Source organism: Symphodus melops (genome assembly GCF_947650265.1).
Source record: "Symphodus melops genome assembly, chromosome: 12".
NCBI lineage: Eukaryota > Metazoa > Chordata > Actinopteri > Labriformes > Labridae > Symphodus > Symphodus melops.
In genome coordinates this window covers 10,742,215-10,770,172 of record NC_136702.1, presented here as the reverse complement: position 1 = coordinate 10,770,172, position 27,958 = coordinate 10,742,215, and the positions used below count along the sequence as shown (strand labels likewise).

The 27,958-nt window shown below is 39.9% G+C and overlaps 5 protein-coding genes across 6 annotated transcripts in view; 4 read left to right on the top strand and 1 right to left on the bottom strand.

The window, feature by feature from the left end:
- Positions 1-127: 127 nt before the first annotated feature.
- Positions 128-7,732, top strand: phgdh (phosphoglycerate dehydrogenase). Its single transcript, XM_079357539.1, has 12 exons — positions 128-438; positions 2,524-2,675; positions 2,751-2,816; positions 2,899-2,953; positions 3,132-3,230; positions 3,435-3,567; positions 3,673-3,821; positions 3,955-4,107; positions 4,846-4,984; positions 5,164-5,291; positions 5,380-5,602; positions 7,352-7,732. The coding sequence occupies exons 1-12, from the start codon at positions 301-303 to the stop codon at positions 7,504-7,506; spliced, it is 1,590 nt and encodes a 529-aa protein (XP_079213665.1). The 5' UTR covers positions 128-300; the 3' UTR covers positions 7,507-7,732.
- A 468-nt stretch (positions 7,733-8,200) lies between these two features.
- On the top strand, positions 8,201-12,212 carry klhl23 (kelch-like family member 23). The gene is made up of 4 exons (XM_079357538.1): positions 8,201-8,839; positions 8,992-10,221; positions 10,897-11,049; positions 11,140-12,212. The coding sequence occupies exons 2-4, from the start codon at positions 8,997-8,999 to the stop codon at positions 11,448-11,450; spliced, it is 1,689 nt and encodes a 562-aa protein (XP_079213664.1). The 5' UTR covers positions 8,201-8,839; positions 8,992-8,996; the 3' UTR covers positions 11,451-12,212.
- A 105-nt stretch (positions 12,213-12,317) lies between these two features.
- ssb (small RNA binding exonuclease protection factor La) lies at positions 12,318-16,372 on the top strand. 2 transcript variants are annotated; one of them, XM_079357288.1, is made up of 12 exons: positions 12,318-12,607; positions 13,427-13,485; positions 13,577-13,680; positions 13,907-14,081; positions 14,402-14,509; positions 14,594-14,697; positions 14,816-14,887; positions 14,988-15,030; positions 15,110-15,250; positions 15,335-15,521; positions 15,613-15,729; positions 15,829-16,372. In XM_079357288.1, the coding sequence occupies exons 2-12, from the start codon at positions 13,429-13,431 to the stop codon at positions 15,906-15,908; spliced, it is 1,188 nt and encodes a 395-aa protein (XP_079213414.1). In that variant the 5' UTR covers positions 12,318-12,607; positions 13,427-13,428; the 3' UTR covers positions 15,909-16,372. The 2 variants fall into 2 exon arrangements, with proteins under 2 accessions (XP_079213414.1, XP_079213413.1); XM_079357287.1 differs by having other exon boundaries at positions 13,422-13,485.
- On the bottom strand, positions 15,933-18,561 carry mettl5 (methyltransferase 5, N6-adenosine). Its single transcript, XM_079357289.1, has 7 exons — positions 18,390-18,561; positions 18,191-18,305; positions 17,907-18,091; positions 16,841-16,923; positions 16,580-16,631; positions 16,460-16,509; positions 15,933-16,055 (listed from the first exon to the last, which is right to left on the bottom strand). Exons 1-7 carry the CDS (start codon positions 18,487-18,489, stop codon positions 16,014-16,016), a joined length of 627 nt encoding a protein of 208 aa, XP_079213415.1. The 5' UTR covers positions 18,490-18,561; the 3' UTR covers positions 15,933-16,013.
- Positions 18,562-19,471: 910 nt separating this feature from the next.
- The window catches only part of ubr3 (ubiquitin protein ligase E3 component n-recognin 3), a 34,404-nt gene continuing 25,917 nt past the window's right edge, over positions 19,472-27,958 (top strand). Inside the window, exons 1-18 of the mRNA XM_079356956.1 lie at positions 19,472-19,974; positions 20,721-20,860; positions 21,071-21,223; positions 21,613-21,768; positions 21,900-21,937; positions 22,494-22,560; positions 22,639-22,769; positions 23,007-23,235; positions 23,534-23,713; positions 24,560-24,693; positions 24,842-24,928; positions 25,025-25,090; positions 25,198-25,287; positions 25,398-25,526; positions 25,603-25,655; positions 25,753-25,886; positions 26,981-27,066; positions 27,156-27,297. Of these exons, the coding sequence (XP_079213082.1) occupies positions 19,517-19,974; positions 20,721-20,860; positions 21,071-21,223; positions 21,613-21,768; positions 21,900-21,937; positions 22,494-22,560; positions 22,639-22,769; positions 23,007-23,235; positions 23,534-23,713; positions 24,560-24,693; positions 24,842-24,928; positions 25,025-25,090; positions 25,198-25,287; positions 25,398-25,526; positions 25,603-25,655; positions 25,753-25,886; positions 26,981-27,066; positions 27,156-27,297 (2,473 nt within the window). The 5' untranslated portion in view covers positions 19,472-19,516. The remainder of the gene's footprint in view (positions 19,975-20,720; positions 20,861-21,070; positions 21,224-21,612; positions 21,769-21,899; positions 21,938-22,493; positions 22,561-22,638; positions 22,770-23,006; positions 23,236-23,533; positions 23,714-24,559; positions 24,694-24,841; positions 24,929-25,024; positions 25,091-25,197; positions 25,288-25,397; positions 25,527-25,602; positions 25,656-25,752; positions 25,887-26,980; positions 27,067-27,155; positions 27,298-27,958) is intronic.

Sequence of the window (27,958 nt, the reverse complement as noted above, 5' to 3'; positions counted from 1 at the left end):
ACAAATAATAATGCAAAAAAAGAGAGAAAAGGACAAGAAACTATTATTTCCACTGCAATGTATCTTTAAACTGGTCTCCAGTCGGGATGGCCTTCTTTATGTGACGTCAGAGCAGGAGACGTACGAGAGGCGGGTTCAATCCTTTGACAGTCTATCGCTGAATCCGAGAGGGGCTGGCGTAAATCTAAGATAACCATTCAAAAGCAACAGAGGGAAAATAACTTCCCTTGTCCATCACATCGCTTCATCGAGGCATCAGCAGCCGACCAGCAGCACTACTTGCCCATTATAGCTATCAAGATGGCCCCTATCTCCATCAAGACTGTTTTAATCAGTGAAAGTGTGGACCCCCGCTGCAGGGTCATCCTAGAGGAAAATGGCATCCGAGTGACGGAGAAACAGAACATGAAGAAAGAGGACCTAATCGCGGAGATAAAGGTAAGATCTGCAGTCAGTGGCTAATGCAATATAATGAACGTGGCTCAGTTTTTTTTGTTTTTTTTTTGCAGAAAGTTTAGGCGCTTCTGGTAGCATCATTGTAAAAAGGCTCGTGCTTTTTTTTTTTGCCCTCGAACTGATCTTTGGATAAATGTTTAAAACCAATGAATGAATACGAATCTGAGCGTTTCTTTCATCCAAAGTTGAATTGAAGGTGTGTGCGTGATATAACGCGGTGTAGGGGACTCATTTTACCAGACACGTTGTGCAAAGGCCGGGTAAGACTCGATGGACTTGAAAAGTTAGTACCGCCCCCTGTGAAGCTGATGCAACTCATCCCTGACTTTACCGATTCTCCCATCACTCTGTCCGAGTACCACATGCTGCAGGCTTTTATCAGCACAATGCAGTGCATGTGCATTTAATGGAAAGTACTATTTGCCTTTATTTTATTTAAGTACTTGCTATTTTAGCCTTACTTCCCATGTTAACTGTTTTTGCACCAATACAGACTAATTCCTTGTATATGTAAATGTACTTGGTAATAAAACACGATTCTGATACTTAACAATCAATAACAATAACAATAGTTGATGTTAAAGATAATAAACATGGATTTGTTCTCATTTAATCTAAGTGTGCTGTAGATCCAGGGCTAGCTGGCAAAAGTGAGCCATTTGGTCTAAATTAAATAAAAGACCCATATTTTGTTACCCCTGAATCATCACAGGAGTAGCCTAATATGTAGTGTATGGAGGGAAACTGAATCAGTAATCCAGAGATGTTCATGTTTAATTTATGTTAATAAGGGAACAAAGATGAATTTTCACTACCTGAGAATAAACACATTTTGTGCCCACATTTTTTTTCCATGCTTGCACACTGGAAAGGAAATTAGTCCTGCACAGTAATAATTCAAAACCATACAGTGTCATTCCTTTTTAGTTTGGTTCACTTACGTCCCAAAAACAAAATAATTCATTAGAAAAGAGCTGTTTAAGTTCTGGTGCAACACATTTTTGTTTTACTTTCTTTTCTTTTTTTTTTTTTTTCTTTTTTTTTAAAGAAAGGAAAACCCAAGTAAAAAGGACCCAGCATGAATCTCTATTGACCAAGAACCTTTCTCCATTGCTGTGATACAGTAGTTCACTGCAACTGGACCTATCAGAAGTTGCCACAAATTGAAAGAATAAAAACCATAATATTACTCACGGAGACACTGAGTCTCTGTTCTGCCTTTCACTCTCTTCCAGGTATGATACAACAGCTAAACAAACCTGGATCAACTTCCCTCCACTTCCGTACACGAGAAGACATTCTCTGACTAATGACTTGACACACATGCTTGTTAGAACAAGCAGGTCACTTTCACTGAACAGCAGATAGCGTGGTTGACAAAGGCCTTATAATTTTTTCTAGAGGCTTTTACACTCCAAATCGAACACCCTTTTTAAGGCTGTTTTGGTTGAATTGTGAATTCTGCATTTGAGTTAGAGTGAAAGCAATAAAGAAAATATTGTCAGAGGAAACACAAAAGCGATAGTTTAAACTGAAAGCACCCTTAGTTTGGGATAATGTGAGTTGACACAAATCTAAATGTGGACGGTGCACACTTAAAGTAAGACTATTTCAAGTACCAAAACCATATTTTTGACATAATGCTCTCTAGGACACATGGACACACGGTGAGCTTCTTCTTAGTATTATCCTTCATTTGCCAGCTTTTCTTGTTGTTTGTCAATAACTTTGCATCAATTATATCCCCACTGAGCAACGGACACAGTGCGACACTTTTTATTTACATTTTATAATATACAGCAAGGGGCAACAATCAGGCAGTCTCAAGGTAGTTTGTAAATAAACCCAAAACCCGCACCACTCCCCCCCCACCGCCCACCTCAGGTCAGAACCAAACAGGGACATAGGCTCTACATAAACATCCACACAGACAGCTCAATAGACACAACCAGAGAGAAGGAAAAAAAGGGGGGGGGGGGGAAGAAAGAGAGGGGGAGACAAAATTTTATGGAGGGGATCACAGTGCGACTCTTTGAACTAACTTGTTTGCATTTCTCTTCATCCTAGAACTATGACGGCCTTGTGGTTAGATCTGCGACCAAGGTAACAGCTGATGTCATTGATGCTGCTGATAATCTTAAAATCATTGGGAGAGCAGGGACTGGTGTGGACAACGTGGATGTTGATGCTGCCACTAAGAAGGGTATTATTGTCATGAAGTAAGTCTGTGATCAGAGCAAAAAAAACAATAACAGTAACTTTTACTGTTCAGTAACTGATTTGTTTTTTCCCAGCACACCGAGTGGCAACACGATCAGTGCGGCGGAGCTGACATGTGCCCTGCTGATGAGCCTCTCAAGGCAAGACGAGTCACGTTTTCATGGCCTCGTATTCATTCGCGTACCTCAGACGTGTCATTGTTGTGCCTTTCTGTGTTTTTAGACATGTGCCTCAAGCTGCGATGTCGATGAAACAGGGCAACTGGGATCGCAAAAAGGTCAGCAGAGATATCAGTTTGTTCCTGTGCTCCATTTGAACGCCTGTGCACACAAAGCGATTTAGTGTTGCGTGACTGGCTCCATTGTCTTGCCCATCATTGCTGATCAGAAGTGACACCTCTCAGTTGTGTTCAGTTTTGTACTTTTTTTTTTTTTTCCCCCCCATTCATTTTGCAGTTCATGGGTGCAGAGCTGTATGGAAAGGTTCTTGGAATAGTCGGGCTCGGAAGAATAGGAAAGGAAGTCGCCTCAAGAATGCAGTCATTTGGCATGAGGGTAAGGAATAAGATTATACATGACAAGGGTATGCAATTTAACTAATTTATGGTAAAATTTTCCATAGATAGATAGATAGATAGATAGATAGATAGATAGATAGATAGATACTTTATTGATCCCAAGGGAAATTCAAGTTTTTAAAAAACATTTTTTTAGACCTTTGGTAAATTGATTAAACAGATTTTCTCTCTTCCTTCTTAGACTATCGGCTACGATCCAATCACTCCTCCTGAGGTGACAGCCAGCTGGGGGGTGGAGCAGATGTCTTTGGAGCAGCTCTGGCCGCTGTGTGACTACATCACTGTCCACACTCCCCTGATGCCCTCGACTGTTGGTGAGTTATACACGGCTTCTTCTCAATAAATCGCACACTGCAATTGTAATTAGAAATGTGAGATTTGGTTTTCAATGGCTCTCTCTCCCCCCCCAACCCTCCTAGGTTTGCTCAATGATAAATCATTTGCTAAATGCAAGACAGGGGTGAAGGTTGTGAACTGTGCACGAGGGGGCATCATAGACGAGGATGCTCTCCTCAGGGCGCTGCAGACCGGACAGTGTGGAGGAGCGGGGCTAGATGTCTTTGTTGAGGTAAGATAACAAAAAGCATGTCCTCTAATAATTAATCTAAATCATCTCAACAGTTCACTCAGTGCATTTACTATTAATAAAAGAGATGCTGTAGCTCAGGCCTTACTTTGTGTGTGTGTGTGTTTGGTGACAGGAGCCTCCTAAGAATCGTTCACTGATCGACCATCCTAACGTCATCAGCTGCCCTCACCTGGGAGCCAGCACCAAGGAGGCTCAGGCTCGTTGTGGGGAGGACATTGCTCTGCAGTTTGTGGATATGGTGAACGGCAAGAAGCTGGTTGGAGCTGTAAGTTCTACTCTGAGTTTGTTTACCATAGCCAGCTTCAAAAAGAACTTTGCAGACTTACTGTTTTATTGTTTTTAAACATTTTAAAGGTATTTGACAGCTGCACTTTCTCATAGTTGTGGCGGACTTTCACGTGGCAGGTTAATAAATTGCTGATCATCGTCACTGCGACAGTGACAGTCGCTGTCTTTGCGGAAAAGACATCATCTGTCTGTGACGGATGATTGAGAGAAGCATGTGAACATCGAGTCATTTCGGTAGAATTTGTAGCTCATGTAGTGAAAGAGGAATGAGTTAAAGTGGCTCTAAAATAGATTGAAATGAATTTAACGTCTGAAAGTGGACCAAAGTTTTAAAGTATAAAAAGGATTGACAAATAAATCTTCATAGTCTTACTGGGGTCTTCTGAACTTGCTTCATTCACAGTTTTCTCAAATATATTTGCATTTGAAAGTGTCTTTTGCAACAAGACACACAATGACATAAAATTAAGTGTGCAGCTTTGCAAAATACATCAGGGGATTTTGATGCAGAACGTGTGTTGTATGTCTTGTTATTTGATGGCTTGAAGGCTACATAAGAGATCTCCTTTTTTAAGGCTTCCAAACCAGATGCGTGAATATTGTTTCAGCCAGTTATTGTGACACAGTGAACATATGCTTTCAGATTCCACGATGACATACCGTTCCTAAAAGCTCTTTGTTTCCATTTCTTCTTTGTTTTTTGTTTTTTTTTAAGGTAAATGCACAGGTTTTGGCCAGCACGTTCTCCCAGGACTCAAACCAGCTGATCAAACTGGGTGAAGCTGTCGGAGCCGTGCTGCAGTCGTGCACTGCTCCTGAGAAACTGTTCAGTCATGTCAAAATCACCACTCAAGGTAAATTCCACTAGTTCAACCAGTTTGTGGTTAACAAAGGTTTTTTTTTTTTTTTTTTAAGGGTGAATAAAATGTGTATGGCGCCCTCTGGTGGCATTATTGTGAAACAGCAGCTGCATTTTTTTTTTTTTACATTTTATTTACGTACTTCGATAGTGAACATTTGAACTGTTTTCCAGGGGATTGCATGAAGTCCTCCACTGGCTACATGACTTCTTCAGTCCTTGTTGGACTCCTGAATCCTAAATCTGGCTGCTGCCCGAATCTCATCAATGTGCTTAGCCTTGCCAAGGAGTCTGGAATCACGGTACAGCCGCAATATTTTCTCACAATTGCATGAAAATCACAAGTATCCAGAAATGATATGAATTACATGGTGTGAATTAACTCCTCAGGTAAACCAGAGCCACTGTGCGTCAGACGAGGTTTCCAGCAGTGTGTGTAAGGTGGAGATCATGTCAAACGGCTGCAGCTACAAAGCCAGTGGTTCAGTTCAAGGTGGTGTGCCGGTGCTGCTTGGGCTGAGTGACAGTGTCTTCAGACAGCCTGTCCCTCTCTCTGGAAATCTACTTTTCTTTAAGGCCTCCGCAAATCCTCAGCTCCTTTCCTCAGTGGCTGGTAAGAAATGAACCTCTCGTGTTTTAAGGGATGAAGTAAGTAAAGCCAACAATCTCCATAGACCTTGAGTTTGTAATTTCACTTGACGGTAGCGTTGAAATGGATAACAGGTGATCGGTGATCTGTTCACATTATTCACCACGGTTCTGATGACATGTGATGTCTTGGAATTTGTGGCAAAGTAATAAGCATGGTGTAATAAAAATGTACTGCAGCTTAAATCCTTCTAAGAGTCTGAGTGAAAAGAAGGCAGCGTTCAAGTGGTGCGTGTATTAACCATGAAGACCGGCCATACAAAACAGGAAGACAGTTCAGTCTTAGAAAATATCCACCTATCAATCTATCTTCTGGACCACTCGTCCCATTTTGAGTTTGCGTGAGGAGCAGGAGCCAATTCTAGCTACCATTGGGCGAGAGGCGGGGTTCTCTCGAAATAAAGTATTAAACGAGCTGTGAAGTGTTGGGTTACTTTTTATCAGAAGCTGCTTAAACTTTACTTAGTTTCATCTGAGCACGTCTGCAACTGGCTGCTGCATGTGACATCAGTCAGCAGCTTCACATAAGTAATGTTACAGCCTGTTGTAATCTGTCGACAAACAAACTGAGCACTGTTGTCAGTCATAGTGTTAATAAAATATACAGTCCGTGATACTGAAATTTTTTAAAAAGCACTTTCTTAAAGGGGCTTCAGGGTTTTCTAACTGCTTATTATTGGATTTCTACTGCTGTTAAATTAGAGTTTGAGTCATGGCTAGATAAGGTGTAGAAATGTTTTCTGTGCTGGTCCGAAAACCAATCACATCGGAGACCAAAATCTGTTATCCAATCCAAATAGTGAGATTTGCGAGCCATTGCACCACTACTTGTTGGTGTCCCTCATCAATGCATTTTGCATTCAATTCTTTCACTAATTTAAAATATGGATGTATGTTTGTCATCACTTCGTCCTGCAGTGCTTCTTCTTTTCTTCTTCTCTTTCAAGCCAATTCTTGATAGAGCCCAAAACAAAAGACCATTCTTAAGCTCTTTATCTACAAGAGCTTCATATATGTCTGATAAAATCTGTTCCATTTATTCACACTTGCAAGTACAAAACAAAGAATAAAATAAGAGAGCGAGAACATATCTTCCCTAATATTCTGGACCTTTGAGACAAAGTTGGCAAAACTAACAGTAATTGTCTGGTATTGACATACCAGAGTATTGGTCTATCTAACATTTTGATGGATAACTGACTCACAATATACAGTACGGAAGAAATTATAACTTATAGCTTAAAGATTTTGTTTTTACTCCTTTTTATTTCAAAATCTGCCATCTTGGAAGCTCGAGCCAGAAAGCCTTTTCTCAACTGTGCAACTTCCTTTTTCATCTTGATAAGCTAGTTGTGTCTTTTTCTTTACCTTCTTTAAAAGTATGCCTTTCCCTGGTTTTAGTGTTGACTAATTATCTCTTGTACTATTTTTCTTTTGACACGAATAAACTAAATTTAGCAAAGTACACATTGCAACCTGACAAAGAGGGATTATCTTCAGTGTTACAGTGAAACACAAAGACAAATTGTATCTCGTGTAACTTTAAATCAAGTGAAGGTGATAATTATGGTTCAGGTGGTTAGGCACTATCATTTTGAATTGCCACGTGGATGACAGGTGGAGTTCTGACCTTTGAGGACAAAATACGAGTGTTTTTTTTAAAGGGGGGAGTTAAAATCACACCTGTTCACTCTCTGTAATTATTTTTGTTTAGGATGTCTGGCCTCAGAGGGAGTGGAGATCGAGTCCTTCAGTGCTCCTGCAGACCGCACCGGGGATCTGTGGTACTGTGTGGGGATCTCCTCCCTCCTCCGTGACCTCAGTGCCTTAAAGCCTTTGGTGAAGGATGCTGCTCAGCTCACCATTTAAATAACAGTGGAAAATGCTATCTGGAAACATCTCCATATTCTCAAAAGTGTCTAACCTCAATGACCCATCTTGGTCCCTATGTTTACAACTAACAACTTGTTTAGAAGTTGAACTTTTGATAACATTCCTGTGTTTAGACGGTTAACATGCACTTTGTTTAAGTAATCAAAATGAAATGATTCTGTCATGTTCTGTGTTAAATAATAAAGAAAACGTACTCAAAGTACTGTAAGAGCACTTCTGAAGTACTTTGAGTTGAGTTTAATTTGTCCTTTCACAAACTTTACACTTTCATCTCACTAATAATCACATGAATCTGCAGTTTGACTACAATCCAACAGTCCATAAAACTGCCTCTTTTTTTTTTTAATTCAAAGGCAATTTATAATGATCTCTTTAGGACAGGTTCTTCAAGGTTGTACCTTACTTTTCACATTTGATGTATTTAATAAAGTATATTTCATTTGGGGGATATTTGGATGTGCATTGGCAACATCATACTTGTATTCCCAATAATGAACCCAGCTGAAATTCTCATTTCTTTAATCTTTTGAATAAAACACTCATAGTATTTAAGTACAACTTTCCCAGACCTAAAACATAAGCCTTGTTATATGCTATACCAATATAAGACATTATCCACCCTTTTAAATAATTAACTTGAAACCTAATAGTGTAGACCTCGATTCAGTTTAGATTTGCTTAGATTTCATGTTCATTTTCTAAAAATAAAAAAAAGACCATGAGACCAGCTCATGTGGTCTGAGATCCTGCATAGGCCCATGAATGAATATTGCGCACTGTGCTGGTAATCCTTGTTAGGATTAGGTAAAGCCTTGGCCGTCCTGGAACTGGGTTCAAAATGCCATGGCAACGACAAGAAAAGGAGGAAGCATGAATGGTGACACGCTGGCTTCACCTTGTGTTGCAACGAAGGCGACGCTCATTTGTAGTTTTGAGTCGTTTTCTGTTCTTGTTGCTGCTCTGCCGGTTGCTTACTGTAGGCTAAAGCGCCGTCAGTGAATGCCTCACGAGACGTGAGTGTGTGGATGGAGATTATATTTAGACCTAGACCAAGGGAGAAAAAAACGTCGCGGTGTTGACGGTGATTCCTCTGAATGGTTGCTTGGTTTTGTCAAGGACCTGCTGCAGGACAGAGGGAGGAGGGGTATGCTCGATGCGCAGGAATACCAAAATAGGACCGAGCTGCATGAGACTGTCCTGCAGGAGCTAAATTAAGATTCATCTGTTTAGGAGAGGAGCATTCTAAAAAGAAGACAGAGCCGAATGTGTGTGTGAACAGCACGGGTCATTCATGGAAACAAGGTTAAAGGTAAACCCTTTTTTCCCGAGCTGATTGAAGCCTTCTTTTAATTAAAGGGGCACTCACTGCAATTGCTTAGACTTGGGCACGCGACACCTTGATATTGATTGTTTTGTTCTTGAGCATGGAATTTGAGCACTGACATGTTTTCATTCCCGCAGATACAATGTCACATATCCATAGTGAGATCTACACATACGACTTCTGTGATGGAGACCATCCAGCAGAGCTCCTGGATGCTTTCAGGCATTTCTACATGAACGGCCTCTTCACGGACGTTTCTCTAAAGTGTGGAGAGTCCGGCCAGGTGTTCAACTGTCACAAGGCTCTGCTGTCTGCTCGCAGCTCCTATTTCAAAGTCATGTTCACAGCTGATATGAAGGAGAGGTCCAACAGTGTCATAAAGCTGACTGGGGTGGACTGCGTTGTCCTCGGTGCTCTGCTGAACTATGTGTACACAGCTCAGGTGCACATCACTGAAAGCAATGTGCAAAGCCTGCTGGAGGCTGCAGACCTCCTGCAGTTTCTCTCTGTCAAACAAGCATGTGAGGAGTTTCTCATTCGCCTCCTGGATGTGGGAAACTGCCTGGGGATGTACGCTTTTGCACAGCTGCATTTGTGTCCCAGTCTGGAGAGAGAGGCCCGCAGGGTGATGCTGAGTAGCTTCACAGAGCTCATTAAGCAGGAGGAGTTCCTAGAGCTGGATCATGAGAGGATTACATCAGTCTTGGTGGCTCAGAATCTCACTGTACAGAGAGATGAGGTGTTGATAGATGCTATAGCCATATGGGTAACTCATGACTTGGATAACCGTGTGCACCATGCTGCAGACTTGCTGCGCTGCATCCATCTGGACTTGGACGAGATGTATTTTAAGGCTTATTTAGAGGTGCAGAGACCATGTCCGCTGAAAGGTGAAGGAAAATTAAAAGCACTGATAAATCAGGCATTAAGGTCCAATGGCAAGGATGTGTCTACATGTAGAAAAATGCCATCGAGCATGTACATCGTAGGTGGTTACTACTGGCACCCTCTCTGTGAAGTCCACATTTGGGATCCCATCAGCAACACGTGGGTGCAAGGAAAAGACATGCCTGACCATGCAAGAGAAAGCTACAGCGTCAGTTTACTAGGAGCAAACATCTATGTGACAGGAGGTTATAGGACAAACACTGTGGAGGCTCTGGACATGGTTTCAGTTTATAACTGTGACTATGATGAATGGACGGAGGGATGTCCCATGATCACAGCTCGATACTACCATTGCTCTGTGGCTTTGCACGGCTGTATTTATGCCATCGGAGGCTACAGAGGAGGAGCTCCAGAGCAGGAGACAGAATTGTATGATCCTTTGAAAAAGAAGTGGTTCCCTGTGGCAAAACTGATCCAAGGTATGCAAAATATAAAGTCATATATTCATTATTGAACCAAAGAATTTGAAAAGTAAAACTCTCCTCAAGAATCAAATGGTCCATTTAGTTTTTATAATTATAAAACTGTCAGAGGGACACAAACCTAAACATTTACGATTCCATACTACACCAAGGAAAGTTCAAACTTAGATTATTAAACTTTTCATGGCACAATGTCATCCATGGTTGCCTAATTGTCACTGCTTTATAGACGTTCGATATTTTGTCATATTTGAGGTCTTCCTTTTGATGCTTGATTAAAAACTGAGTTTTAGAGTCTATTCTTGATGACATTACAAAGTTACTATTCAATTGAAAGTTCCTGGACAGCGTCTAAATGTTACTTGTAGGAAGATGGTTTTCTCTACTTCTTTCTCCTAAGTCAGAATCTGATTGTGTACAGGTACTGTATATAAGTTTTTCAAGATTATTTTGGGGCTGATATGTCTTTAATAGGACATCTTAAAAATCTAAAACTGTCAATGGGCATGCCTTGCCAGATGTTCAAAATAAGACTCCAAACAAACAATAATGTTTCTATAAATATGTTGGATAACAAGAAACTGTGTGCTTACAAGTGTTCCATATAAATTCTTTAGTAATTGACATTAATGTGTATAATTGAATCATGTTTGTGATTTGTTTCCTTTGAAGGTGTTGGAAATGCCACTGCGTGTGTAATGGGAGACAAAATCTATGTCACTGGAGGTCACTATGGATACAGAGGAAACTGCACCTATGACAAAATCCAGGTCTACACACCAGATGTGAATGAGTGGAGTATCTTCACAATAAGTCCCCATCCAGGTAAGAAATGTAAAGAAGAAACAGAATGAAAAATATACAGAATTTTTTACTGTGATTTGAATCCTCTTTTCTTTTTCTTGTTTTTTACAGAGTACGGACTGTGTTCAGTGTCTCTTCACAACAAGCTGTATTTGGTTGGTGGGCAGACAACTATCGCAGACTGCTATGACACAGAGAGTAACAAGTGGAGATCAATATCAGTGATGAAGGAGAGGAGGATGGAGTGTGGGGCTGTGGTAATAAATGACTGTATTTATGTATCAGGAGGTTATTCCTATTCAAAAGGGACTTATCTGCAGAGTATTGAGAAATATGACCCACAGCTGGACTCCTGGGAGGTTGTTGGAACTCTTCCCAGCCCGTCAAGATCACATGGGAGTGTCTGTGTTTTCACCGTTTAGTGTCAAACCCTTTTCAGAGGTGTCATTTGTGCCAAAAAAGGTCAAATATTAACTGTATTATGTCAAAGTGTTAAATGTCAGGTGAACTATCACCAAATAGGGAGTATGTGGAAGTATACGTTTTGCACTGGATTACTGTGTTTACAGTGCTACAGGTCTAACAACACTAAATGTAATAAAGAGCAAGCTTTTTACTTAATACTCAGGGGCTACACGGTTAGCATTTAAGGTAACATAATATTTATGTTTAGATGGAAGGAACCACTCAAAGGAGAAAGTAGAAAATCATGTCTGAGTGCTATTTAAATGCAATTTACATTATTTACAATGCATCCAATCCAGACTACATGTCCAAACTTTTTTTTTTTTCATGTTTGTCTACCTTGCCTACCTACCTATGTTGAATATATTACTACCCTCATGATGTGATACCTGCTTAAATATATCAGTGGGTCTCATGTTACAATGGATAGAAAAGTTGAATCCTACGTTTTGTCAACCATGACTTATGTTTGGTTTAACTTGTGACTGTGAAGTTTATTTAAAGCATGATATATCTGATTGGGATTTTGTTATAAAATCTAAATATGCAATGTGAGTTTTAGATCAATCTTAATTTTAAGAACAAAGTGACTAGAGTTAAATCAAATTTTAAAAACTTTATCACTCAAAGAATCCAAACATACTACAAATCAAATGTATGGAAAGGTTACCTTATAGACTGTATAGGGGAAACAGTTGTGTCTGTTTAAAGAAGTTAAGAAAAGCACAGTGTTTTTTTGTGTGTTTTTTTTTTACTAATTAACAGTATCACTGATGTCCTGCATTACAGCGGCACCTTGGGGCTGTGAGCAAATCCACACAGATATACTCGTGCAGACCTTCGTCCCGTTTTTCTACCCAGTTCGTCTGCTTTCCGGATAAGATCATCCTTTCTACTTGGACAATACAGACCGTTTTGTTAAAAAAAAAAAAAAAAAGCAAAAAAAAAAAAGCACCATAAACTGCAAAGATTTACACTGCAAGAGAGCCACAATCGCGTAAGCGTTAGACAATCCCTTTTTGGTCGTCGCTGCGCTCCGTAGCACGCAGTTGACTCAACAACGTGCAAGAGAGTGGAGGACTTTTGGTTTGAACACATTTAACAGCAGAGAGCGGTGAGTCAACCCAGTGTTAGTAAAATATCTTTACAACGCAGGGTAAAATGGTTTGTTTACGTCTGTTTTAATCACCTTGGAAATATTCTTAAAAAAAAGCCACATATGATAGTAGACACTCTTACCGAGCACGTCTGCAGAACGTGGGGTTAAAAGCGTGAAACCGACTAAGAAGCTGTTCTTAAAGACTTTTATCTACAGTCTTGCATAGAATAGTACACTGATACAAATTTAATGGCGACTATTAAGATGGGTGATTTGTATTTTGACGTGAGTGTTTGGGCAGCATGGCCGGTGTAACGTTTTAGCTGCGTTACACTGGAAGCTAAGCTAGCAGTTAGCCACCAGGCTAGCCTGTAGAGAAGCATGACTTCAGGATAAATACAGTATGAAGAGTTTGCTGTGCATGTTTTAATTACAATCATGTACTTTTTAGTGGGGCAGCTGATTCAATAAATAAAATCAGCTGCTGAATGATGTTTGGGACTGTTTTGTCTCCATAAATAACTAAAAGAAAAATAAAAGACAGTAAAATAGCCTCATTCAGCCTCTGTGGTGTCTCTACAGGGGGATATCAGAAAGGTTTCCTGGGAAGCTTTGTTGTCACACATGTCTTTAATTATAATAGGGATTATGATTGACGTCTCGCATTCTTGAAATCAATGTTATAAGTGCACAAAAACCTGAGTGGCTCAAAATCTTAAGCATTTTAAAGTTTTGAATCATTTGTTGAATAGAATTTATTAGAACTTGTTTGCTCTTCTAAAATGTGTGAAATATTAAGTGCATCTTTCTAATTGTGTATCCTACACAGCACAGACATGGCAGAAAATCAAGAGATGTCTCCAATTGAGCTTAAAGTGGCTCAACAAATTGAGGTAACTCTCATTTGAAATGCATACTTTGTGAAAGTCAGAGAATTGGAAACAACAATGCCTCTAAATATTTCTTTTTCACTTTTGCTGTTAGTATTACTTCGGGGATCACAATCTTCCGAGAGACAAGTTTCTTAAAGAACAACTGCAACTCGATGACGGCTGGGTCACTTTGGAGACGATGCTGAAGTTCAACAGGTCCGTTATAACTTGACGTTCACATGATTTTTTTCAGTGCTGAAGCTGTTTCTATGCATATTTTAGAGTTTTATGTCATGCATTCATTTATTATATCCTATTGGTAAGCTGAACAAGTTTATTATCAAAGTAAAGTTAGAAAGACACAGGAAACTGGGTTGCCATAATGAACATAGAGTTCAAATCCAAAATCCAAACTCTTTGAACACCTTTCTTTTACCTCCAGACTGAAGTCTTTGACCACTGAAAGCAGCGTCATCGTTGCGGCTCTCCAGAAATCAAAGACTGGCCTCTTGGAAATCAGCGAAGACAAGACTAAAGTCAGGAGGTCTCTAGAGAAACCCTTACCTGAACTGAATGATGAATACAAAGACGCACTTAAGCACAAGTCTGTGTACATTGTGAGTTAAAATGTCTCTTATACTGATTCTTAATGATTTGTTTTGATAATGTCAATAAGTGTTTTTTAATTTAGACCTAAAAGTTTGATACAACCACTGAATATGTACAAAAATATACATATAATATATCATCTATTTCCCTCCCAATAGAAAATTGTTTTCCAAGCTAACATCTGCGTTATAGCACTTTACAGGCTTAGTCCCTGAAAAGATGGAAAAGATGGTCAAGTTTCCAATAGGCCTATTATACAAGCTCTGTACATGACTTCAGTCCTTAGTTTTGGTGTGACAATATTAATTTAGTCTTTTTCCCCTTTCAGAAAGGTTTTCCTCTTGAAACCACTCTTGACGAGATTCAGGAGTGGCTGAATGGGAAAGGCGTCATCGAGAACATTCTGATGAGGAGAAATTTGCAAAGGCAATTCAAGGTACAAGTTTTGAATGTATAATTTGTACAAATGTATTTCATTTAATTGTTCGGAGACTTGTTGACCGGTTTAACTTCTTTGCAGGGATCAGTGTTTATCTGTTTTGACACAGAAGAGGCGTCGAAGCAGTTCCTTGAACGTGAAGACATTAAAACCTTTAAAGACAATGAGATGCTTGTGCTATCAAGGTAATTTGTGAAGCATATGGGTTTCAGATTCATCAACAAGTGGACAAATGATGAGCGCCATAAACATTTTCACACAACCCTGTGTGTCATAACAATCACCATTGCTCTTTTCTTTCAGGGAAGCCTACCATGCAAAGAAAGCGGAGGAGAGAAAAAACTCCAAAGCGCAGACAAAGGCAAAAGCTAAACAGTGAGTACACAGTGAATACCTGCTTGACCTAAAAGTGTATTATACAGTATATTGTGGGAAATGATTGACCCTCTTCCCCCCCAAAAAAAATCTTCTTCAGGGACAAGGTGGAACAGCAGAAAAATGCAGAAGAGAAAGAAATGGTAAGATCTATGTCAAGTGCTAATAATCTTCTCTCACTGCACTGAACTCCAAGCACATGAACATTTCTTTGTCTCATAGGGCGCACTGTTGGATGAGCAGACTGGTTGCTTGTTGAGGTTCTCAGGAGAGCTTGAAGATGTCTCAAGAGAGGATTTTCATGAATTGTTTTCTGGACATGGAAAGATAAAGTGGGTGGATTTTACAAGAGGGGCCAAAGAGGTAAGTCGGCTCTTTACTACCCTCGAGTTTCTGTTCCGAGTATAAAGAGCTGTTTGGTTATTTATTTATTTTTCTCTTGACAAGGGAACACTCCTTTTCGATGGAAATGCAAAGGAAGCGTTTGATAAGGCCAAAGAGGCCAACGGAGGGGAACTGAAAATCAAGGACAACAGCGTTGAATGGAAAGTGCTCGAGGGAGACGAGGAGAAAGAAGAGCTGAAAAAGATCATCGAAGCTCAACAGGAAACCTACAACAGGGGCAAAGGCAGAGGCAAATAAAAATCACTTTACAGCTCATTGATCATCAACGGTTAATTAACTTATCTACAGAAGTACTGATGCATCTTGTCTGTCTTCAAAAGGTGGCCGAGGAAGATCAGGTGGTAGAGGGAGAGGAGGTCGAAGGGGAAGAGGTGGCAGAGATCAAGGCAGGAACCAATACAGGGGCAAAAAGACGAAATTCGACAGCGATGATGATGGTATGTTTATTTTTTTTACAGCCTTCCTTTTTTTGATTGACCAAATATTCATTTCATTTAACACTTGTAATAATTGTTCATGTACTTTCCCCCTCAAAGAACCCGCAGCCCCAAAGAGAGAACTAGAAGATGCAGATGGTCCTGCAGCGAAGGTTGCCAAAACTGAAAATGGATCTTAATCAAAACATCACACCCATAGTTGCTTTTTCTTTCTTTTTTTTTTGAAAACCTTTATTATAAACATTGAAAAGACAGAGGGAACTTAATCCATTCCAGTCAAGGTGTCAGGCTTTGGAAAACCGCAAGAAGTCCACCTGAATGTCAACCTACAGAAGATTTTGAGAAGTGTTTCGTCAGTTTTCAGCCTTTTAAGTCCCTGTATATTGTTGTGCCTCTGACATCAGTTGTGTAACTATTTTGCTTTCTGAAGATGCTCTTTATTTTAACATGTTAAACAGAAATCTGCTCTTTGACCGTAATTTAATTTAGCAACATCAAATAGTTTTGTAAGCCCATTGATATCAAGAGTTTTTGCCATTGAGTTTTTCCTTGTAGATTTCACACATTAAGAGATGAAAACTGCTTTGCTATTTTTTTAAGTTTGAATATGTGAATAGCAAATAAAACCATTTATAAAAACCAATCAATGAGCTATACGAGTGTGGTTTATGTAGTTCATATGCAGACATCTCTGGAAACAAATCTTTCCCTCATAGGTACATAAGCTTACCGATTTCTTCTTGTGGAACTTGTACGATGCAGGCAAGTCATATCTCAGTTCTGTAAAGATAATACAAAGTCAGTGTTTGCTTCATCTGCTGAGGCAAGAGGTTGACTTACAAGTGCTTACCTGCTATTACTTCCATCTTAACTCCCCAGTCATGAGCCTTTTTTTGAATGTGCTGTAATCAGATGAGTTGTCAAAAAAATAAAGTGTTTTTTACCTAACTCAAAAGATTCTCACTTAAATTTACACAAATGCCTGAAAATGTGGTAGATCATGTAGAATCTCATTAAGATTTGTAGGTAATAAGGGCATTGAGACTAAACTTGCCTCCAAAGCTTTGTCTGATACTACACTGCTTTAAATATATGTAGGCAATGAACTTACCTCTCTTGTAGATGTTTTGTGAAGTGAATATACTGCTGTCTTTGCCATTGTTAAAGCAGCTTGCAGGAACTTCATATCCATACCTTGGGGGGGGAAAAAATCTGTGTGAAACTACCCAATTTATAGTGCTATACTTGGTTAAAGGGGTAATCTGCTGAGCTCTTATACAGTATCCAGTTTGTAAACACCAAAACATCCAACATTGTTATAAAGGTGAGGATATATGGCAGAACAGATAGCTTTGATTTACGCTCACTTTGGACTGCCAACGAACCGGATTATTCTATGCCAATTGGTCCAATACTCCCCACCTGACCATCTCAGATTTCGATGAAGTTCGGTATACAAGTTAGTACTTGGCTGAAATGACCGTATGCAAAATGTTAGCTCTGTATGTGGTATAATTCCTGAGATACAGTACTCCAATTTTTCCCCCAAAACAATGGACTGCTGATCGGCCCTTACATGAAGGCATTTTTAGGAGGCCTTTACTCAGTGGCTATGTGCTTTGTAGTGCTGAAAATGACTGTACCCATCAAAATCTTCACTAGGCTTGGTTTTGGCCTAGGTGGTTTAGTTTTTGCACAAACTGAGATTTAAAACAGAAAAAAATCCATCAAAATTGGCCTTGGACTGAAAAAAGCAAAAAAAATGCCCTGTTTATTCATCTATTTGACTATCACACAAGTTTTTGATCCTCTTTTGCTTGGTATCATTGGAAAGAGCATGTTAGGAAGCATTGGAGACCAAAAAAATCTTTTTGGTGTCTCAACTGCTTCTGGGTTAAATGTTGCCTTGAATTTGGCCTGTTTTTGGCCTTTCGGAGTGTAGGGTGGGGCTAAAAGGATCTTGGGTATTCGTGCAGTGTAGTTTTTGTTAGGTATACAAAATAATGAACAGGTGTTTGGGTGTCCTAATCCATTATTGCTAAACTTGCATGTATTTTGCTTCATCTCAGAAATCTACATTTGCCAGTTGTATGGATAATGTGCAAACGTTTTCTTTATTTTCTATGTAATCTATGATCATTTAATAATTAGGCTTTTTTTTTTAAACACTCACTCACCTTGGTTGTGTTTCGTCCCAAATGGTGGGTTCATTATTACTGTGTCAAACTTCTTGGTATAAGCCTCAGCCTCCAGACAACAAAGGTCACACTGGACAAGATCCACATTAGTTATCTCAAACTCCTCTGCATTTCTTTTGAATATGTCCAGTGCGTCGCTGTCAATGTCAAAGCCGACGCACAACCTGAGGGTGAGAAAGAAAGAAGTCGTTATCTCTCTCTCATCTTCTGACATGATTGAAATCACTGTCACATCAGGGGGGGTTACAAAAAAATGCACTCACCCTGCATCCAGCATCGCAGCCCCGATACTGAGGACCCCACAGCCACATCCCAGATCAGCTACTAGTCTCCCTTCAATGTCGTCAAACGTATTGTGGATTGTATAAAGCATGCATGCTGCGGGAGAAAATAAAGACAACATAGTAACTAGTCATAAATCCCGAAAAAAACCCTTTAGTTGTCACACTTGATCGCCCTCACCTGCAATATGAGGACTGGTTGGATATTGTTCAAGAAGAATTTTTGGCTCTTCAAATGCATCCACCTGCTGAAGGCAACTCTCTAACTCTTTTAGCTTCATAACGAGCCACTGCGAATATGTTATTCCAAACTACTGTTTTTCAGCTTAAGTCGCTGTCAATGTGTGTTTTTGAAACTACTTTCGCTAGACATGTGCATCAACCAAAACAACCGACCATCGTTCTTCTTCTTCTCTGATGTTTTTTGGCGTTTAGCAATAACGAATTGGTGCATTTCCGCCAACTACTGGTGTGGAGTGTGTATCAGAATCGTGTTCTACTTTCTGTAAATAATAATATGAAAGGAAAAGAAAAACTTATATCCTGTCAATCAACTTAGCTCGTCGCCGAAAACCCAATAAAATCCTGAATCCTTCATTTTCTGAGTTCTTCTGTAAAATATCCATTACATTCTATTGTACTTTAATTTCTTTAAAATTTTCCACCATCTGTCTTATTTTTAAATCACATTTCTGACAGTGTCTATAACATCTTCCACAGTCTCTGTTCCTCCCTTAATTTTAATTTTATTTTACTTTTCATTTTTACATTTGTTTATGCTGAGTTTAAAATATTTGAGGGAATGTAAGTTATTGCGTGACAAACTGATTTCGTATCGGTCTGAATGTAACAATAAACCAAGGAAAAGGTGGAAAAAACCCTGATAACTTGTGAATAAAATATGATTGAAGTAATGAAAAAATAATTGTTGATTAGAGTTTAGTTTAGTGTCAAATTAAGGATTACAAACGAGAAATATATGATTTATCAGATTGTTTTACCGACTAAATCAAAAGACACACCAGCTCCAGTTAAAACCCTGCAGCTATGAGTGCATTTAGATAATAGACTTTAAATAATAATATGTTTTTACAGTCTATGATTTAGATCATGATTTCTGCGAAACTAGAAAAAACAGCATTAATGTCAGAACTGACAATATATTTAAAAAAAACTGCTTATATAAAATTGTTTTTATAAAACTCATCAACGTTGTACACAGTTGGAAGTTCGTCAGCAAAAACGACGCAACGCGTTGTATCGCGAGACTTCACGAGAACATGGAAACAAGACAACAAAAATAAATTTATGGACAACAAGCCAGAGTGCATGATGGCGGCGTCGCTGCTGATGCGCCGGGACAAGAAATCCACAGCCGCCCACTTGAAGGGAGACTTAAACCGGACTGATAATGGAAGTGGAGTCCGACAACTTCAGGAGCTGCTTGACGTCGTGCTAAATCCTGAGAAACCAGCGGCTGACACAGAAGCTCTGGACTGGTGTAAATGTCTGATTGCAGGAGGCGAAGGTTTCGAGGAGTTCTGCAAAACGGTCCGCTCCTATGACAACGCGACTCTGTGCGGTTTGGTCTGGACGGCTAATTTCGTGGCTTATCGATGCCGCACCTGCGGTATCTCCCCTTGCATGTCACTGTGTGCTGAGTGTTTCAATAACGGGGATCACACGGGCCATGATTTCAACATGTTCAGGAGCCAGGCTGGTGGGGCCTGTGACTGTGGAGACTGTAATGTCATGCGAGAGAGTGGGTAAGTCCAAGCTAGCTGCAAGCTAAGCTGGCTTTCCTGATGGTGAGCCAGGTAACGGGTTTGACAGGTCTCGGTTGGGGAAAGTTAGCCGCTACATTTATCTGATCTGCGTAGTTTGGGAACAGCATCTAGATAATTCCCTTTGAGATGTACTTATAAGTGACAAGTGGAAGCTGTTTTGAATGTTACGATGCTCCTGTCATTTATTAATAGGAAGCCCTTGACTAAGCAACTACGATTAGCCAACCATGCTAACCAAAACAACTCTCGAACCAGAGGCCAGTTTTTTTTAAATATACATCACTGAGACTGATTACATACTGCCTGAATAAATTGCTTGTTAGTCAAAGCAATAAACACATCATCTGACATATCTTTGAAGTCTGAATTATATTAAAGTGCTAAAATAAAGTTGTCTTTAATATTATGTCATCCCTGTGGAAAAAACACATAAATTCCTCTGTCTTGTACCTGACTGCCCATTTACTCCCAGTTCCTGAGGATATTTTGCCTCTCTGCAACTCTTTTGTACTATCATAGTTTTAGGAACTTTGGTGATGTGTACACAATATATTCTTGCATGTTCAGGAATAGCTCTAGTATTCAACATGTTGTGAAGAGAAAATGTTTGAAGTTAGATGTGATATTTTCTTTAACGCTCTTGATCACAAAATGGGTGCGGGCAGGAAAAAAATGACAGCTTCCAGATTCTTATTTTGGTTTGCAATATTGTTTGTGTGTAAAAGATTTTGCAGACGGCATCGGTTGAGAACTGGGGAGAACATCCCCTCAATACCTCGAGACCTTCTCCTGATGTCTGAGATGGTTCTTCCACGCTTCATCCTGTGTATCATACAGTATCTGAGAGACGGATATGTTGAGCCAGGTAAAAAAAACCCAACAACAACGAGAACAGTCTTTTCTTAACAAAGAGTACAAGGTCTCCATGTTTACAGCTGATATGTCATATGGATCTATGGTTGCATATCATATGCAAGCCAGGTGTTGCTGCATGTACTGGATACCAGTGTTATACAACTGTTTGCTTCCAAAATCACGTGTCTGATGGCTTATAGCTCTTATCTTGCTTTAACAGACACCTCAACTGAGAGAGACCTACAGAAAGTCCTGCAGCAGCTGGAGCCTCAGATCTCCTTCCTGGAAGAGCTAACAAAGATGGGCGGCGCGATGAGGACTGTACTGACAAAGATCTTAACCAATCAGCAAACATTTAAGGACTTGAGCATGGGTGAATACTAAAACTGATGTTGTTTTGTTGTTGCCGACATTTGTCTGTTATGTTACTTTGTTGATATTTATTTATTGCCACCTTTTTGGAAATGCATTGCAATGTCTTTATTTAGTCAAGAGGAAAAGGCCGATTCTTCTTCACCCGTAAACATTTTACAACACTTGAGACAACAAAGCCTATGTACACATAAGTCCCAAAAAGTGAAAAATAAAATATTGTGTCCATCATATAATAATTTGTGGGAACAAGATAATTATATAATGTGGCAAGATATTTATCTCCGTAACTTATGCCAAAATAAATGGAGGAAAAAGTTGTTATTTTTTTGGTCATCTTGAAATGTCTTTGTAATTGTTTCCAATTTCTGTCATGTTTTACTGTTGCAGGCCAGGAGGAGAATGTGTATGCTAAAAAGAACTATGACAAGTATTTATCAGCGTTGAAAAATTCAGGTCTAGTGTCTGTGGAAGAGAAGGCTCAAGGAGCTACTGCTGATGTCACTGTTGGTGCAGAAGGAGGTGCAGGAGCAATAGTCCTTTTGGGTAAGATAGAAATGACCCTGTGTGTGAATGGGTTGATAATTGGTTGTGTGCTTCTGAATGTGTTATTCCAGTGTCTAAGGGTACGACTCGTGTCTTCTTGTGGCTTCGCATTAACTTTTTTTCTTTTCTAGGAGCAGCACCAGGGAGCCCTGACGAGTCTAATAAAGAGGTAAGTAAACAATTCTAACATCGAATAAGAAACTGGTTTGAACTCAATTTAATGCAACACTTTTGTGTAAGGACATAATCGTGAGCCTCTTTTTTCCTGAGTACTAAACAATTGTATTTATTAAATGAATTGATTATCAACCTCATTTTAACTACGTCCACAAGAGTATTTAGCATGAAACTTGCCTGCAGTGCTACCTAGCTAAAAGATTAAAGCATTAACAAATTTGAGAGCCGAGGATGTGACAGGAATCTGTTTACATCGTTTTGCTGATGCTGTCTGCAGGGCTCTGGGAGAAGGAAGTCCCAGCTTTTTTTTCTGAATAGATCATAGACTGAGGACTTTGCTACATTAGATTGACCATTTAACAATGATTGAACTCCACAAGTAAAAAGTTAACTAGTGTGATAAGTGAATGGCATGGATTCATCCTTTCTACATTGTTCTTCGCATATATTAAAGGATTACCTCATAACTAGGTTATTTTATTTTAATATGGACTTTATGGACTTGTTGTCCTGTTAGCTGAAATGCGTCATTTATTGTTTGCTCGCAGGAAGACCAAGATGCAGGGCTGTCTGTTGGACAGAGGAAGAGGGTAAAGCTGAGCAGCAGTACCAAAGGTAAATGTAAAGAAAACGTCATGATGTAGTATGTAACATGCACTGTTGTTCTTTATAATGTCCCCTCTCTGTCCCCAGACCCGTGCATCATCGAATCACTGAAGCATAAATGCTTTCTGGAGGAGCTGCTGTTTTGGACAATAAAATACGAGTTTCCTCAGAAGATGGTCACCTTCTTACTTAACATGTTGCCAGATCAAGATTACAAGGTATCTCGGTTACAATACAATACAATTCTGCTATAACTACTAGATGGATCTTTGGTGTTTAGTTATAAAAGTTCTTTTCACTTGAGATAAAAACTCCTGGCTAACTGCAACAATGCTAGTCACTAACAAACTAATACATGTCACATGTATTAGTTTGCGAGGCCACGACCAATCTGAGCCAAGAGCATCCTAAGACGTAGCCTTCATCGTGTTTTGGCCTCTTCTCTTGTCTTGCAGATCACTTTTACGAAAACATTTGTTCAGCATTACGCATTCATCATGAAAACACTGATGAAAAGCCACGAGTCAGACACCATGTCCAACCGCATTGTACATATTAGTGTGCAGCTGTTCAGCAACGAGGAACTGGCTCGCCACGTGACGGAGGAGTGTCAGCTTCTGGACATCATGGTCACGGTCCTGCTGTACATGATGGAGAGTTGCCTTATTAAAAGTGAACTTCAGGGTAAGTCTCTGATGATTTGGTTTAAAGCATGTTGTGTTTTAGAAGCGATTGCTTACATTGCGGTCCAAAGATGCTCAAAACATGGACTGCATGCAAAGTTACCACATCGCTGTTTATTCAGCTTTTTAAAATCATTCTCCATGAAGAAAAGAAACACAACGTTTCATCTACCTGGCCTCTCTCACTGTGTGGGCTCTGAGCAGAAGAACCTTGAATTTGTCTGTGTGTGAGTTGCTAATGCATCGTTAATAACTGAAATTGAAATGTAATTTTCTTGTCTCATTTTGTTTCTTTTTAGATGAAGAGAACAGTCGCCACGTTGTGGTGAACTGCAGTGAGGCTCTGTTGAAGAACAACACCTACTGGCCCTTAGTTAGTGATTTTATTAACATCCTCTCACACCAAAGTGTAGCAAAAAAGTTCCTGGAAGACCATTCATTGTTGATGCTATGGATGAGCTTTGTGTCATTCTTTCAAGGTAAGACGTCACTGAAGTGCACATATAGAATCTTTTCACGCATACATTACATTGTGCTGCTTTTTAACGGCTTCCTGAACCAAAATAATTCACCAACAACTTAAAACCCTGCCAAAAAGAGAAGCCAAAGACGAGAAGGTGCTGAGCCAACCACGCAGTATGCTGTCACTCACAGCCGAACTGAAAGCTCCTCATCACAAACTGCCCAAAAAGAGTGTGTGCGCCCACCTCTCTCTCCTGCCTGCTCCTATATATCCTCCTCTCTCCCCTGCCTGCTCCTCTATATCCAGCAGGCAGAGGAAGGCGACTTACTATGACATCCAGAAAACGTCAGAAACACTTTAGATAATTGCTTCAGTACCAATATTCACTCTGACTTAACATCAACATTATGCTTAGTCAGACCTCTTCTCTCCCCGACTGATAAGAAAAACAAAAACATCTCACAGAAAAAGGGAGTTAGGTAGTGCATGACTGAATTAGACTTGTGGTCAAGTGTTGCTCATCTGCCATGTGTACTCTACCACCACTCTAAAAATAGATCTCCCCCTCACAGAGGGCTGGAGTATCCTCTTGCTGATGTCATGTGCACAGTGCCACTGTTACATTGTATACTGCAGTGCTCCTACTTTAAATGTTTCTATTTGATTTTTTGGATTGATGTCTCGTCGACAATCTGTTGTAAAATGTGCATGGAAAGAGCCTACATTATTATTATTATTTTTTTAAGAGGACCCTCTCTTTGTGATTTTTTTTTTTTTTTTTTAAATGTATGATCACAGGAGCACAAAGAAGCCCTGTAACATGTGTCGACTCCTAACCTTACACAATTTCCTGCTGGGATAGGTATGAACCTGAATAAGCGGGAGTTGAACGAGCATGTGGAATTCGAGTCTCAGACATACTATGCAGCATTTGCAGCAGAGCTGGAGGCCTGCGCACAACCGATGTGGGGTCTCCTAACACACTGCAAAGTCAAAGTAAGTTCTCTTTTGAACTTGCACTTCTCACACACCCCTTTGCTTCCCCGATGTTCATAAAGAATGAATCATACAAGCGTCTCGTGCTGCGTGCACACACCATGTAACCCTGCGTGAATTCCTATGCTGTGGTATTGTCTCTTCATAGGAGACACAGGAGTATACAAAAACTGTTGTACGCTACTGCTTGGAGACCCTGCAGATCTGGTTCGACACCATTGGCTTTATTGATGAGGTAAACTTAATTGTAAGGCTCACTCTCTTTGCCAATGAGCTCTCTCCTCCCCTCGTTTCTCATGTCTCTTGCGTTGTTTTTTTTTTTTTTTTTTAGCCTGCTCCAAATCAAGTGACTTTTCACCTGCCACTGCACCGCTACTATGCCATGTTCCTCAGTAAGGTATGTCGGACGCTCTTATCTCTTTAAGACGTGACTGTTTTATATTCTAGGGAATTTTTTTTTTTACAGTATCTCTTCATTCCTTCTTGATTAAAACAAACTCTCAGGCTGTAAAGTGCCAAGGCCTGGACCTGGACAGCCTCCTTCCAGACCAAGAGATGCTTATGAAGATCATGGTGCATCCACTCCAAATCCAGGTAAACACTCATCTGACACTACAGCACATGTGTTCCTTGAATTCATGCCTTCATCTCCTACATGACTCCAGCTTCATTTTGACCACAACTGTGCTCGTGTACGGCTGTAGGCGTCCTTATCTGAGATCCACAGCAACATGTGGGTCAGGAATGGTTTGCAGATCAAAGGACAGGCCATGACCTATGTGCAGTCACACTTCTGCAACTCAATGATTGACCCGGACGTCTTTCTGCTCCAGGTTTGTACACTGTTCCAGTATTGCTCATTTGATGTACGTGTTTGATCAACGATAGTAATTTACATTAATTGTATAGGTTTGTGCATCGAGACTAGATCCTGACTACTTTATCTCAAGTGTCTTTGAGAGGTGAGCTCTAAATCCTTCTTATGTGTTTTTAATATTTCTCCTGATTTAAATACAACACACATTAGATGTCTTGTTACCATCTTCCTCCCTCTCGCAGGTTCAAAGTGGTCGACTTGTTGACCATGGCGTCTCAGCATCAGAATGCTGTTTTAGACTCTGAGCAGGAGAGGCCGATGCTTGAAGGAGCGCTCACCTTCTTGGTCATACTGACGAGCCTTCGCATTCATCTGGGTAAGCTGTTCAACAGACAAACGAGTCAAACGATTACACTATAAAGGAATCCAGTCAGGTTACATGTCCGTGACTTTTCTTCTATTGATTCATGTTGTCATACATGTAGAAGCACACTCCTTACTTTCTCTTTGCTACAGCCCCCCCCCCCCCCCATTATCTCATTTTTTCCTTTACCACGTCACAATATGTTCAGGTATCCACCACACTGAATTAGGATTCAATGAAACTTCAAGTGAATACAAAGAGGAGTAACACAGCTGTTGTGAATGTTTTGTGATCCATATGTCTGGGGTTTGTTTTTTTAATTCTATTCATTAAAATAGGAAATATTGGAGGGGGTAATACTAGTTCTTAGTGGTAAACAAAATGAAAGTACGCTAAAGGATCTGGATTGTTAGTATAAATTATGACAGTTGGTGAATTGTGATGACAGTCAGACTCGTCCAGTTTTATCTTAAAGCACAAACAGTGTTATTGAAGGCCTACTTCACAGATGCCTTTTCTCGAGATGGATACATTCCAGATAGTTGCTTTTTTATTTATTTTTTATGATGCCTGTGATATTTGTTGTGCTGGCTCACCGTCACAGCTTACAAATACGCCTGAATACATTCAAACCAGAGTTAATCCTTACCTGTGCGTTTCCTTTCATGAGTCATGAGCAGGTGATCAGGCACGTATTATCACTGTTGAAAGGACAACTGGCAAAAATGCAGTTTGGTGACATTTTTAAGATTCACCATCAAACTGATGAAACGTCACAGCAGGTTGAAACGTAGAGTTCAACTAAAGTGTCTTCCAATTATTGGAGATGAACTGATTGTCTAAAGTGTGCCTGCTACAACCAACTGTATTAACACTGACGCTGTTCTCTGCGTACACTATGATGTGTCGACCATTAAAATAAAAACGGTTCATAAGAAAAACGTCATTATCTTGTGACAGGCGAGGCTTAATTTGCTTAAAGAAACAACAGTGTACTTCCTTAAACCCCACTGTCTCCACTCTGAGTTCTGCTTATTGGTATTTAATGTCGGCCAGTAGTCTGTATCAGGCGATGTTGACGTTCTACTTCATCTCCTCACTAACAGGGATGACGGACGACGAGATCCTTCGGTCTGAGATGGTATCGCAGTTGTGTATGAATGACCGTACACACAGCGCGCTGCTAGACCTCGTATCCTTCAACAACAAAAACAAGTGCACTTAAAGAGCAGTTACACTCAGTGAGCCGCGAAAATGTTTTCTTAAACAGTGTCGTCTTAGATCCCCGAGAACCCCAACCCAAAGAGTGGCATTGTGCCAGGGAGTTGTAGTTTTGAGAAGATGCTGTCTGATGTGGCGGACTTCAAGGCACCAGTGTTTGAGCCCGGAGGCTCCATGCAGCAGGGCATGTATACACCTAAAGGTAAGGCGACCATTAAAAACAAAAGACACACTAGATCATGTAGCCTTTTCAAAAAGTGCAGTGGGAGATGTGGATGCCGAGCTTGTATAAAACTGCTGATTCCTTTTGAACTTATAATCATGTCTGTCAAGTGTCAATGTTAGTTATTAGGTCTCCAAAACACTGGACAAGTAAAGACACCTGCACAATAGCACAGTGTATGGGAGGTGGTGTGCGCTCTCTATTGGCCAAGAGTTGTACTAGAAGAAACAAGGACTGCATGTGTAGGGACTTTATTCAAGGCAGATAGTGGAAAATAAAACCAAAGAATTAAGATATTTTAATTGATACATTAGAAAATGGTGTCGTTTCTACTTTATTAAAAAAAACATATACAGTATCTTCTCAAAATCTACAGTATTTTTTTTGTATTACATCTGTGCAACAATAGAATATGAATCTTTGATCTAAAGTAGCTATTGGTGAGCTTCTCTGTTCATTTAGTATTGCACATAATATCAACTTAATGCACAATTTCTATTTTCAGACCAACTCAAAATTTAGAAAAGAAATGAGTAAAACCAGTGAAGCGTTAACGTGTAAGTGTTGATTTTTAGATTTTAGGTATGTCCAACTGACCACTTGGGGGCAACCTTACACCACTTAAATAGGAAAGGTGAAA

Bases quoted from the DNA above. Each gene is read 5' to 3' on its own strand.
- klhl23 (XM_079357538.1), top strand. From the start codon at position 8,997: ATGTCACATATCCATAGTGAGATCTACACATACGACTTCTGTGATGGA. The intron at 10,222-10,896 runs GTATGCAAAATA...TTTCCTTTGAAG, and splicing joins TGTGGCAAAACTGATCCAAG to GTGTTGGAAATGCCACTGCG. The intron at 11,050-11,139 runs GTAAGAAATGTA...TGTTTTTTACAG, and splicing joins CACAATAAGTCCCCATCCAG to AGTACGGACTGTGTTCAGTG.
- phgdh (XM_079357539.1), top strand. From the start codon at position 301: ATGGCCCCTATCTCCATCAAGACTGTTTTAATCAGTGAAAGTGTGGAC. The intron at 2,817-2,898 runs GCAAGACGAGTC...CTGTGTTTTTAG, and splicing joins CTGCTGATGAGCCTCTCAAG to ACATGTGCCTCAAGCTGCGA. The intron at 3,231-3,434 runs GTAAGGAATAAG...CTTCCTTCTTAG, and splicing joins TGCAGTCATTTGGCATGAGG to ACTATCGGCTACGATCCAAT.
- ssb (XM_079357288.1), top strand. From the start codon at position 13,429: ATGGCAGAAAATCAAGAGATGTCTCCAATTGAGCTTAAAGTGGCTCAA. The intron at 13,681-13,906 runs GTCCGTTATAAC...TTTTACCTCCAG, and splicing joins ACGATGCTGAAGTTCAACAG to ACTGAAGTCTTTGACCACTG. The intron at 15,031-15,109 runs GTAAGATCTATG...TTTGTCTCATAG, and splicing joins ATGCAGAAGAGAAAGAAATG to GGCGCACTGTTGGATGAGCA.
- mettl5 (XM_079357289.1), bottom strand. From the start codon at position 18,489: ATGAAGCTAAAAGAGTTAGAGAGTTGCCTTCAGCAGGTGGATGCATTT. The intron at 16,632-16,840 runs GTAAGTTCATTG...ATCTGATTACAG, and splicing joins ACAAAACATCTACAAGAGAG to CACATTCAAAAAAAGGCTCA. The intron at 16,510-16,579 runs GTAAGCACTTGT...TTATCTTTACAG, and splicing joins TAAGATGGAAGTAATAGCAG to AACTGAGATATGACTTGCCT.